The sequence below is a fragment of the Scaptodrosophila lebanonensis genome, unplaced genomic scaffold (assembly GCF_003285725.1).
Source record: "Scaptodrosophila lebanonensis strain 11010-0011.00,11010-0021.00 unplaced genomic scaffold, SlebRS2 tig00000085-arrow-pilon, whole genome shotgun sequence".
NCBI lineage: Eukaryota > Metazoa > Arthropoda > Insecta > Diptera > Drosophilidae > Scaptodrosophila > Scaptodrosophila lebanonensis.
This window is the reverse complement of record NW_022060564.1, coordinates 1,619,604-1,633,373: the sequence shown is the minus strand read 5'-3', so window position 1 is coordinate 1,633,373 and position 13,770 is coordinate 1,619,604. Positions and strand designations below refer to the sequence as shown.

Below are 13,770 nucleotides of genomic sequence, written 5' to 3'. Positions count from 1 at the left end.
CTGCTCCTGTCGCTGCTGGTGGACAATGAGCGACAACAGCAACAGCAACATCAACGGCATTGACGTAATGGCCGCGTTTGTCGTTTGTCGGCTTAATGTCTGTGTGTATGTGTGTTTGTATGTGTGTCCTATGGGGTGTGTATAGATGTGGGTGCGCGGCAATAGTTAGACAAGGATGCGGGTTTACTTCAGCTTTGGTTTTATTTCGGCACTGCTTGTTCTTGTCAAGCATATATACAGTATAGTAGTATGTGTGCATCGTGTGGATTTTATTTGAATTTTCGATTTTATTTGAATAGTCAGCTTGTAAATATTGTCATTTTTCTAATAAACATGCTATAATCTGTGCGAAATAAGTCTCTGGGACAAATATAGTATATATTTTTGTTGAAAAAAATGTTTGCACTTTTTTCCTATCAATGTTTATAACCATATTTTTTTAGTGCCTAGTCCAACTCTTGTTTACAATTATCTACATTTTTCAATTTTCATATTTCAAAAACTACTTATTCCAACATTTCCCTACACCATCCACAATATTGTTTCTAAAACATATCCAATACGAAATAGTCTGGATAGAATTATAGAATATTACAAACCAACATTTCTGAATAGAGCTTTTTTAGGAAAACAATGTTTGGTTTTTCTTGGAGAATAGGGTCTGCATTTAACAAATCATGGATGAGGCATAAGTGTTCCTTTGATGATCACAAGTAGAGAGCATTGATAAAAGCTTTAATAAGAAAAGAGAGATGAAGAACCATTCAAAAAATAATTTCTGAAGCGCTTTACATAATCCGATATAAGTAAGCTGTAAATACCATATATAGATATATGGTATCCCATTAGCACTAATCTTTTGCAGTACCTTGTAAAAACAAATCTGAATATAAATCAATAATAATTACTATCAAATCACTTTCTTTCAAGCTGTGCAATAACCAATCTTAGTGAGTCATCTATTCGAAAACCAGTCCAGGAACTTATAGTTGCACCCGCTATATTTAATGAGCCATTTTCCCATACAATATAAATACCATAATCGCTGACTCAGCGGAACTTGGAATTCATCTCTTTTGACAGCCAACTCTGTCAAATGAATCAGATAGTGGCCGTAATTTGTAATAGTTAGGGTTGTTTTTTTCCCTTTTTGGTACTTACGGGGGAACTCTTTCAGCTCTTGAACTTCAATTTAATTGTTTGTTTCCTTAGTTTATTTGACTGGACGATGGATGTCCATTCCAGATCTACTTCATTGTATGCTCTTAATGTCCATAGCGTGTTTTTAATGTGCGACATTTTGTCTGCCACTTTAATTAACTCGCTCAAAGCTCACTAACGACTTGGTGGCTGGCCGACTGGCACGTTCAGCCAATTTATGCCCCAAAAGCAAATCCAAAGTCGTTTATTTGTCCTTGTAGTGTACGAGTATGTGTGTGTGTACGTGTATTTGTGTGAGCCGCTCTTATTTATTTTGTCGTCGTCGTCGTCGCGTGACGCGCATTGCGAGCTAATGTTGGGTGGTTGGGGTAACACTAAAAACCCATAACTATATGTTTTTCTGACACATTTTTAAAGTGCGCCACAGCAAGTCGCTCAAAATTTATTGTTATTGCGATTTGTGAGCATTTTTCTTCTTTTATTTTTCTCTATGTTCATTTTTTTTTCTGTTCATTTTGCTTTGCTTTTTGCCACAAAATCCAAGGACATTTTGTTGTGCATTTGTGTTAACCTAATATGCTTGTAATTGCTGGAAGTGGAAAACTAGATAAATTCATCGTGCGTCGCAACGAACAGCGCATACACTCGCAAATCTACTCTCTACATATCGATTAAAGCTGATTATGTTCTGGGTCTAATCAGACCTTATTTCTATTTTTATTTGATTTACATAAATAAATTTGGGCTATCGAAACTGAATTCAATAAATACATAGAATAGTGGGTTGCAATTTTAACTCAAAAGATCAAAAAGCCTCAAGAAATAAATACAATAATGTATATTAACGAGGGCGAATTGGCTACCTATGCCAAAATTTTAATTAACTCTATTAAAGAACTACAAAAAATTTCTCAAATTATCTTAACTTTTTCCAAATAATCATAAAGTTCAAAAAACAGCTACCAGTTGTGCTTAAATAAAACAAACTTACTAATAAATACCATGCTTGTGTTATTCAATTATCGGTTTCATATCAACTTTGGTGAATAATCAGAATATTAGCAAATCTTTAACGAATAATTGCCAGCAAAAGTGATTATGATGAGGGGTATTAATATTTAATGCACAAAGAAAAGGTTTGTTTAATAGTTACAATAGTAAAATAGTTATTTTTACTAAATGTCCCCAATTCCTTGGAAATTCCTGCACGATGCTTTTCAATTTCAAAGCTGAACTGTGATCATGAAATTATAATTTAGCTGGCTACAAATATTCGTTATTAGTTAATCAAATAAAAATCATTGTAGACATGCAATAGTTACTTTTTTTACCATGACATTTTTTGGAAATTTATATTTCAAAATATTTAAGATTGGCTTAAAGAATAAAAATATGCCATGTTTAATTCGCAATATCCCAGGACGTTATGGACTTCCAAAAGTATACACCCAAATCCCTTAATTCTAGTTAGCTTATTAACAACATCAACTATTTTCATGTCACAAATATTTTTGCAAAGTTTGCTTGCTTTTTTGTGTAGAGTATAAAAAAACATTACAGCTAAAACCTACAGCAACAAAAATCGTGTTGTGTTTTGTTGTTGTTATTGTTCCTGGCACAGCTTGTTAGCGAAACTTGCGAGCCCGGGTCTGAGCCTGGTCATGGATTTCGGAACCGAGTCCGAGTGCATTTGCGCCCGTGTCTATTGTAGATGGCCATTTGCTTGTTTTTTCTGCTTTTCTGTTTTTTTTTTTCCCCCGGTTTTCCATTGTTACTGGTGTTGTTTTGGTTTTTGTTTTGTTGCTTTTGCCAGTTGCACAATTTTGGCGCTTTAATTTGTTGGTCAGCTTACAAATTTTTATGGCGCTTTTTAATTGGCGCTGGCCAGCAGAGCAAGCGGGCATACGCCCGGCTTTTATTTTATGGAATATTTTTCTTTGCTGAATTTATGGTCGAGTTTTGTGTTTTAGCGCACATTAATTGGGTTAACAGTGCGGTTGCAGGACGTCAGTTGGTTAGCCCGCCCTGCTCCTTTTCGTACTCGTACTCCTGCTCCAGCTCCCTCTCCAGCTCCTGCCCCTGCTGGACCTGTCGGCTACTGTAGATAATGGATCTGGCCGGTCGTATAGACAGGAGCTGAAGACGCGCAGAGCGTGTAAATTTTCAGCAATTTCAGCTAATTGAGCGCACACTGCGCAGGTGCTTCAAAGTTGCTTCAAGTACAGGTAATTGAGAGTGTTGCGAGTACTAACTAAATGGGAGCCACGTTTGCGGATTCCTGCAGGCATGTGAAATAATTAGTAATGAGATATGGGCAATGAAATATAGGCAAGTGATTCACAGCCTTTCTTCAACTATTTTCATAGCCAAACAGGCTTACAACACTACTTAACTAGATTAGTTACTTAAAATTCAATAGAGAGACGAGTATGTAGATAACAATATAGAAACCCCCTTGACGAGGTAAGAAACTTAGTGTATTTAGAGGTTTCTTCAAATATTTCCAATATTAAAGTATGTACATTTAAATATATTGATAATGCAATTTATAAATATATTATCTCTATTAACCATTAATATTATATTAAAGACTAAAGTGCTCCCTAAGTTAGCTGAATTATTAGTGTAGTAAGACTTTTGTATGCTGTACAAAAAAACTGTCCCTTCGCTTCCAAAATCAAGCCAAAAACCACAAAGACTTTCCAATAAAAGAACTTAGTTGACAATTTTTGAAAGTCTAACCCGAACTACAATTGAAACAATTATTGGATTTTAATTAAATTACCATTAATAATAGTGTCGTTTTGTCTGTTTGGCGGCTCGAGCTCAAGATATTTATAAGAAAGCATGTGCTTTCAATTTGTTCTCAGTATACAAATATCTATCTAAACTCCGTTAGTCTTAAGCCGAAAAACATAGAAAATCAATTTTAAAAAAAGTTTTCCAGAAAACAATATTTTAAACTAAAAAAATGTCTTTTTTCCTTTTAAGATAAATATTTCTGCTTAAATAAATTACTGAATTATAGATCAATGAACTGCCCATTGAATATATAAGGATAATATTATGGGTGCTTTGATGTTTGTTTTTTTAAACTCTATTGTTTCTATTGCTAAAATTTGCCACTGCGCTAAACAATCATTGTATTTTTGAATTTCTGGCTTAAGAATTACATTTTTAAAAATGTTTACAACTGATTTGATTTGATTTCAACCCAAGACACGATTGACAGTGCCTGCTAATTGTAGCGTCAGTTTTATTTGAATTTCAAAGGCAAAGAACGAATGAGCAATTATTCATGTTGAGTATAGAATACAAGTAATTTGATTTAACCCGTTAAAGGTATAGAAATTAAATAATAAACACATAAATGTTATTTAGATAAAATACTTATATCCTGTGCAACATATTAAAGCTTAGATTTCAATGACAACGTGCAAATGTTAAAGTACACTTTATTCATAAGCTTGCTCGTTTTCCTCACAATATCTCTGGCCACTTAACCCAACATAGCGACAGCACAGAGACAGCCCAAAACTGTAGCTACTGCTGTATTTGTGCGATTTCCACCCCGGCGCAAAGCCTCGACACGTGTCAGTGTCATTGTCAATACATGTCAAGAGAGAAAAATGAAAATCCAAGCCTATGCGTAAACTTCCTAGACAAGCCTACTTAACTAGTCACTCAACAGGCGTGCTGCTGCCGGCGCCCTCCCCCCTAACAATCCATCCCCAAGTCGAGGATTGCATGCCACTTGATCTGTGTTGCAACTAACATTACGAATATATCGTCGCATGTCAGCTGAAAATTAAACCTTTCACTCAACACAAATTCAATTGTTGTCTCAGGAATCGAAATCTATAACGCACGAAATCAGAACCTGCCCTGCCACCAGGAGGGATGGTCCCATGCCTGTGCCTGCCAATCGGTGGTGGATTGTGGATTGTGGGTGGCGAGTGGCAAGTGGCAAGTGGCGTGCGGTTTGCAATTCGGCCTAAACGCATTACAGAACATACACGTAGACAGGAAAAACAACTCGACGCTTCACTTGACGCTTGATGGCGCACTTGAGTCAGACATTTTATTTGTAATATGACAGCACTTCATATCCTTTTGCGTACAAGTATGATATTACCCGCAAGAGTCCAGGCAACAACAGGAAATTATGCACGTCAGAGCTGTCTGCTTATGTGTAATGCGGTCCGCTCATAATGCTTGGACGATTGCTGCCATCGTCTTTGCATATTTGATTGAATTTTCTTTAATGAATTTGTTTGATGGCCAGATGTGCGATACAAGTATGTGCGCAATGGGATGTTGATATAGGTATCGAATTGCGACTGAAAGAAAGTCCATTTATCCTATTCAAGCAATTGTTTGGTATAGCTTTTTCGAGTTTTTAAGACAGTATTTGTTGGAAAATTGGAAAGATTGCAACCATCTTTCAACTATCAACTTTTGTGTGCACAAATGAAGGAAAAGAGAAGCGAGCATTTACAACATTGCCACAAATGGACATCCATTTCTCCTATCCATCTCCTGGTTATAGGAACTACTTAGAATAAGCGAACTTGTTGAACTTTCAGGTGCTTTTTAACTCGCGAATTGGAAATTCATTTACTTCTTTGAGTGAACAAGTCGTTAGTTTTTCTCTTTAATCCATTTAGGCTTCATTTAGCAGTTGAATCATTTTTTAAACCATACCTTAAATAAATTTGATGATATGTGTCTAAACAATTTTTGAACAAGCCTAAAACCAATCAGAGCTTATTTTTCATATTAAAGTTTCATACTTTTGGAACCAATTTCAGACCAGATTAACTTTTTAAGTTTATTAATTTGGGGTAAACCTGAAAGTATTAACCTCCATACAACACACTTCATCTAATACTTACTTTCAATCTGCTTTCAAACAAATTTAAAATAAAACTGCTTTTATATAACTGCCTGCTGAATTAATTTACTTATCTATTCAGTTTCTTTTAACTTTTTTTTAATATTGAAGCGTACATGGCTTTATTTTAAGTCATACTTGTATTTACTTTATAAGTATGTGGTTAAGGCCAGCTCATACAAATCTTTCGTTTTCCAATACTCAAGAAAAAAATTGTCTACGTCGAATTTTCCGTGCAAACATCGTTCTTGAACATCCACCCCTGTTTTTGGCAAATACCCATTAACCACCGCAGTCCCTCAAACTCAGGCACAGCTCTTTTCCACCCAGCCTCAATGATTAAATAAAATCAAGAATTCTTAAAATAGTTTAAACTTGTAGCAGTCTTGCATATGACGATGAGAGATCAGTTCGCTGAGGGATGTTTTGTTGTTCATATCGGCTAAGCCTTTCAGCCTTACTTTAAGCTAAGTATATACTTTTGTTTTTGCTTCTGTTCCGCACTCGTTTTTCATTTCTATGGCCTGCTAGCTGTCCTCGGTCATAACCTCAAGCCGCATCTACCGCAATATATTTACCTAACTTCTTGTTTTTGTATTTTTTATTTATCTTATTCGCACGATATCAAATGCTGATTGTGTTTACCGTTTCATGGTTTCATTTACTCCTCTATGTATGCAGTTGGTCTCGCTACAGCTTCGCTTATATTGTCATTTTCAGTCATGCTTGAACGTTTGTTGATCCCAACGTACTGTCGTTGTTGTTTTTGTTGTTGTTGTTGTTGTCTCTCCTCTTGCCCATACTCTGTTGCTTCCTGTGGGTTAACTTTGTTGGTGGGTTAAAGCACAAACGACAACTGAAACAATAATACAAAAATACAAAGCAGGAGAGCAGCCTTCTGTCTGCCCTCGGGCTTAACACACTGACCACTTGCCAGCTTCCAAACGTAGCGTAGAATCTGTTTTGCACCGGCACTGTTGGCAGCCAACGGCAGCAACCCCTTGAAGTAGACTACAGTAAAATGTGACAGAGGGTGGTTTTGCGCTGGCGTCTCATTTGAAATGCATGCGACGCCAAGGAGGATGACTCTGACGCTGACACGGACTCGGACTCGGTCTATGATGATGAGGAGACGATGTCGACGAAGCAATCAAGTTCTGTCAGCAAACAGCATATCCTGCCTGGATGACTAACTGACTGACTGACTAACTGACTGGCTGGCTGGCTGGCTGAGTCGTTGCCATTTGCCCTGCGGAAGTGTTTGTTTATTTAATTTCTGGTATTTTTAATTGAATTCTCAATGTTGCTACCGATTTTTGACATGTGCATAAATTAATGAAACTTTTCATTTTATCTTTCCCCTTGCAGGAGTTGCATCATTGGACCGGAGCTCAGCGTCAAGGTCTGTTCCATTGGCACTGTGATAAACCGTTCGGCCTATGTGTCGGACTACTGTCAATTGGAGGGCACCAGCGGCCGTCAAACACAACCGATGCCCATTCGCTGGATGGCCTGGGAGAGTGTCCTGCTGGTAAGTTCCCCACCTCTCTACCTCCCTACCTCCCTACTAATTAAAAATGGCATTGGTTGCACTTCAAACTTAAAACTCAGCTCGTTTACTTCAATTGTGCCAATATCTGGCGCACCTTATCAACTTTTTTGTCTCGTTTTTCTTCATTTTTTTGTTGTTGTTGTTGTTGTTGTTTTGTGTCGTGCTCCTTTTCTTTGCTACATGAAGTGTGCGCCAAAGCGCAAGTTTATAATTAAAAATTAATGAACAGTGCTGTTGTGGGCGGGTGAAAGGTCCTCTGGACACGGACATGGCACAAATGACTGAAAGACGGCAAGAACGCAGGCAACTTCAAGCAGCTTGACAGCAAAATGAGTTGTAATTGTGTTAATTATTTTTAATTTGCTTTTTCTGTGCTGTGTCTTTAAGCTGCAGATTTATGTCAGTTTTCGTTTCGCCATTGATGCTTAAACGCAATGTAATAATGGGTTGTTTCGCAAACGAGCGCGTGTGGTATGAAAAGCACAGGTGTGCCAATCTATTTCATTTCACAGAAGGGAAACAAATTAACGGGAATGACAAGTCCAAAGCATATGAAGAGCATACTTACAGCTACAGTTTGTGGATACATGTAACCGATATTAACTGACAATTTCTATTATTTTCTCTTCACCACCATGTCATGGCAGCTACTATTTTCACAACGCATTTCAATAATTGAAATTCTTAACACTAATGTATGAATCATGCTTTTCAAAGGGTATTGGCTTACCTCCAAACAGGAGGCTTACCTTAAACAGATCTTCCATAAATATGCCATAAAAAAGGATTTATTTTAAAATTTGTGTGTTTGATTTGTTGGAAAATTTCAAATATTAATGGAGTGTTGGGATGCACTCTTGTATGGTTGTTTATAAAGTTCCCTTTAATCGAAGCAAATTGCTAACAATCTGCTCTTGAAATGTTATCTATTTAATGCTTAATTCAATACTATATTTTAAGTGCACTCAATTCTCTCTATAAAAAAGCTTGTTCAGGATTTTAGGGATTGATTATATGTAGAGACTTTCAATATTGGAAAACAATTTTGCCATGCTAAGCCAATTATAAACCATTTGAATACGCTCTCAGGAAGCAAGCAATTTTACAGAATATAGCCACATATAGCACTTATCGATATTGAATGAACTTAGCAAATTTTTAATTTTCAATGGAATTTGTTTGCAACAACCGAGTTCCTCTACGTACAGGAATCCGCTGTAATCCATCCATGTCATATCCTTTGTGGCACGGAACTAATCAAAAACGACAACAAAACATTTAGTTCGTGTTAGGCGAAACCATAATTTACAATTTTTAATTCAGTCCGAATAAAAAAAGTAGGACTGGAAAAGGTGCACAAAAAAGTGGTGAAATATTTTATAAATCCCAGAGCGAAAAACCGCACTAAATAAATTAATTAACTACACGAAAAATGCGACTAACGCACAAATACAGGAACGAACGGACAAACGAATATGTTTGTACATTCAACCATACATGGATATACATGCATATATGTATGTGCTTGTGTGTGTGGAAAAAGAGACCGTAGGTGGAATGTGTGTGTGTGTGTGTGGGCTGCAAAGGTTGTTATACAAGCGGCTTTTGGGTTTTCATTGCCTTTGGGGCAAGGCAGTGGAGAACAACAGCAACAGTTGCAAGCAATCCCCCCCTCCCCTCCCCCGCACTCACACATGAGTATTCACCCAAAACAGACACAACAAACATTGCCATGCGGAAACAGAGCCACAGGATGTAAGTAACACACACACACACATACACACACACACACACACAAAACAAAACAGCATATGTACATGAATAGCGCTTTGGTGCGTGTTGGAGTTCGAAGGCAAAACAAAAACAATTCAACAATAACCACAACGGAAATAACAAAAGCTGACGTCACACAAATCCTTGAGCCAAAAGCGAAATATATAGAAACCTTTTTTTGGCCATGCTCGATTATTAATAAAACAAATGACAATCCACATTGTACTGGCGAGGCTGAAATATTTCACATAAATTCTACGTTTTGTTTGTTGGTAATAAATTAGTTAGACATTGATTTAACATTTATATATATGATGTGTAAAAATACACAAGGACATCAGTAATTTAATTCTTTATAGAAAATGCCAGTACATTTGAAATGTTGAATTTCATTTTAGACTTCCTTTATTACTTAAATTACTGCTCTTATATACATATATCTATTGGATTTCTTGCTTACAACTACTTATGTTGTATAAACAATATCGCCTGTCGTTTATCTACTAACCAAGCAGGGATTTCTTCTTATCTATGGTATTGTAGGATAGCTACTTAATTAATTGGCTTACGATTGCATTCTGTTTTTTATCAGTCAGTTATTTTATTCCTGTTTCATTTAGGCCGGATGGCAAATGAAATGATATAAAATTAATTATAATAATTTAATAATACATATATGTTTCGTACTGCTTTAATGTATCTATGCTTAAGAATGCCAAACAAGGGGAACATTTTTCAAAGTTGTATTTAACTTTATATATTTTTTATATTGTTTTGTTTTAAGGTTTTCTGCTTTTGAAAAAAATAACACACTTTTCAAACATCAATTAGTTTTAAAAGCAGCACTGTTTTGTAATTTGTTAAAACAAATTCCTGCTCTTAAGCAATTAATCTTTAAAACATAAATTAAACTTATATGCAAAGACTTAATCTTTAAAACTTAAATGCAGATTAAACTTATATGCAAAGATCAGCGATTACAAAAGCGTCCAATTGGTTGTACAAACGAATACACTTTCACAGCAGTTTTAAGTTGTTTTTGGCACATTTTCCATAAATATTAAGCTATTTTTCCATTTGAAAGACATTTGCAATTATTGTAATTTGCTTGCTTCGTATTGCGAAGTAGAAACTCAAGAGGTTCTTTTGTTTTGCAGGGAAAATTCAGCACCAAATCGGACGTCTGGTCCTTTGCTGTTGCCCTCTGGGAGATTTTGACTTTTGCACGCGAACAACCCTACGAGCACATGACGGATGCAAACGTTATTGAAAACATTGGACATATCTATCAGGACGACAAGATGCATGTAAGTATCGGGCGCTTTGCGAAGAGATACCAGCACTTATGTATATATGTTGTTTGATTTAAATTTGTTTATTTTATTCCACACTAATTGCAGGAACTGCTGCCCATGCCGCTCAACTGTCCGCGCGAAATTTACGATCTCATGTGCGAGTGCTGGCAGCGCAACGAATCGAGTCGCCCCAATTTTCGGGAAATACATCTATTTTTGCAACGCAAGAACTTGGGTTTTAAGCCCAGCACCCACACGCTAATGTATTAAAAAGTTGTTTGGTAAATTCAAGAAAAAAAAACATACAAAGTTACACGCGATTTTAAAATTATTTCAAAATACTTACTCATACATATACGGCAGAGAATAAAAAGTAAAAATCAATGCGAATTTTATGCATCTAAGCGAGAATGCATTTAAAAAACTATCAATTAAAAGTGAAAACTACGGCTTGTCGTCGTTATAACGATATCCTTTCCAACACGTTGCATATCAACTAAGAGCACAAATTTCTCTACTTTTCTCTACTTTAATTTTTCAGATAAAACACATCGACACTATAAACTAGCTATAGATTCTAAACAGAGCTACATTTATCGATCGATGAATATAATTATAAAAAAATTGCTGTTGTCCGTTCATTCAGCTTCAAAGGCTTCATCCAAATTGAAAATGAAATCAAATATTTTAGTGGGAATACGCGGAAAGGATGTTTATTGGTAAAAAAAACTTACGGATTTTTAGGGTATAGACACTACTGAAAAGCAAAAAAAAAAAAACAGGAAATGCTTAGCTGTAGCGTAGCCTTAAGTTCGATGTAATAGACTAAGTTTCAACTAAATAACCAAATTTAGATTAGAAATATGTAAATATCATTGCTGATATATGTACACAGACATTTCAGTTTTACACACAAAACAAATACCTTCATACATAGGGGTATACAAGTATGATAAGCAAAATCTCTGTAGTATTATACGCGTATTCTATCAAATAGAATCTGGAAGTAAAACCATTGACATATGTGTGTACCTATCGCTCCTCCACCTGAACGCTCTCTATCTATCTATTGTATCTACATGATTAAATAATTGTGTTTTGCTTTAAGTGTATATATACAAGTAATATAAAATATGAAATAATGAATGAATTGAACTCTATATTTATATAAACGTAGACCTATGCGCCCCCTCTAGATCTATCCACTACAACTCAAAATTGAATTTTGATGAGTAAAAACCTGCATATAATTTTGACAATAAAAGTTTCACGAAAAAAACCAAAAAAAAAAAAATGTATACAAAAAAGCAAAAACAAAAGGGACAAAAATTTGTATTTCAACCGCAAAAAGCTTAAAACTGCCCATTTAAAAATAATTAACGCATATTTCTCATCTAAATTTGATGCTACGTTCAATCATCAGCATCGGCTAATGATATCTGTACTAAGTCAATTAGACGCATATCAGGACTTTATTTTCCACCACTCTCTCGGAAACTAATTTCCAAAAAATTTTCCCTGTGCCTTTTCTGCTTTCCATTAGTATTTTTGCACGATTTTGTTGTGAAAAGCTTCAAAAAGGTTTCGCTGTAGGAAAACAAAAACTGAAAAGGTTAAGAATTAAAGATTAAATTATTGTAAGTACTAGAATATTCGTTTCGGCCTGCCGAATATCTTTTCAAAACGAATTAACTATAAATTCCATAATTTAGCGTAAAGTTTTCGCTCAAAAATTAAGCACAACGCCTTCCAACGATATTATTTTATTCCGATTTCATTGAAGGCATCCAATTTTGCTAATAATTCACTTTCATTTTATTCAAATAAGGCGATACCAAAAATGTTGGCGTTCTATTTAAGCTAATTTGTTGGGTGTGATTAAATTAATGAACATATTAATAGTGTAACAAAATAATTTTAATGTTCAAGAAAACGTTTCAATTGCAACGAATCAATTTATTATAAATTATTGCATGTAATTCATGATAAAATACAAATATTGAGTTCTTCAATTGATTAAAGATTATACATTATAGCTACGAGTATAGACGCATTCAAACACATACATATAATACAAGTAAAACAAAGAGAAAAATGTTGAGCACAATCATGTTAAGAGAAGTTTAGGCGCATTGAAAACAAGGCAAGTGAAGAATGCATATTTGCAATGTACGAGTACTTAGCTTAAGTGGCAATGCATACAACAGTTTAAAGCGAAAATTATAATGAACATTTAAATTTTAGGTACACTATCGAATAAATAAATGGAAATGCAAGACAAATCTTTCTTTTAATTGAGACGAGCTCAAGAAAACCAGAGAAGTTCACAAACTTTCGGAAAATTCTTTTACCAATTTTTTGAGACTGTTTTGAGGACGGGCTTGCGGAAGTCTTTGCTGGTCTTATTGGCCACACCTGGCCAACTGTATTTGTCGAGCCCTTGTCTGGCTGAGCATACGCAAATTAAATAACATAAAATACAAATCCACTACTTAGGAGGATGTGAAATTGAAAATAATAAACTTATTAATTCAAACTGGAAAGGGAACTTGGGCCCGCTGTAGCTCATCATCGCATTGTTAAGTCCACCGACCAGCTGTGACTCTCAAGCTCAATTACAGACAGATTTTGTTGACGCCCCCACGATGGCGACTCAACCACGGTCGCACCGTGAGGCAAGTAGCAGAAAATTTCAATAAATTTCAATAAATGCGTAAGTAACAACAACCATTTTATTATTCAAATATTTTTTAATTTAGTGATCATCAAACTATTATTCTGAACATTCATGTTTTAATTTATATTCAATTTCATTTCAATTTCTAGTTTATTTTAATATTAAAAAATATGGAAGATCAAGAAGAGCATGTGGTTGGTTGCCACTAATTTTAAATATATTAATTCAATTACATATTTTATTGTATGTTTATTTAGTTTAATAGAGGTCTTTGGACTCTAATACTGACTCAATTATGGAAGCCATTGTTCAATAAAGTTCGAAATGAACCCATGAACACTCTGCAGTAACTAATATTTAATTTATTGCTGAATTTTGACAGTCAGAACTACAGCGAAAAGAAATGCTAATGACGGAC

At 35.2% G+C, this 13,770-nt stretch overlaps 1 protein-coding gene across 1 annotated transcript in view; it reads left to right on the top strand.

Moving 5' to 3' along the window:
* The window catches only part of LOC115626555 (discoidin domain-containing receptor 2), a 137,524-nt gene extending 126,180 nt beyond the window's left edge, over positions 1 to 11,344 (top strand). Inside the window, exons 15-17 of the mRNA XM_030521933.1 lie at positions 7,424 to 7,586; positions 10,538 to 10,687; positions 10,781 to 11,344. Coding sequence (XP_030377793.1) covers positions 7,424 to 7,586; positions 10,538 to 10,687; positions 10,781 to 10,945 — 478 coding nt within the window. The 3' untranslated portion in view covers positions 10,946 to 11,344. The remainder of the gene's footprint in view (positions 1 to 7,423; positions 7,587 to 10,537; positions 10,688 to 10,780) is intronic.
* Positions 11,345 to 13,770: the final 2,426 nt, after the last annotated feature.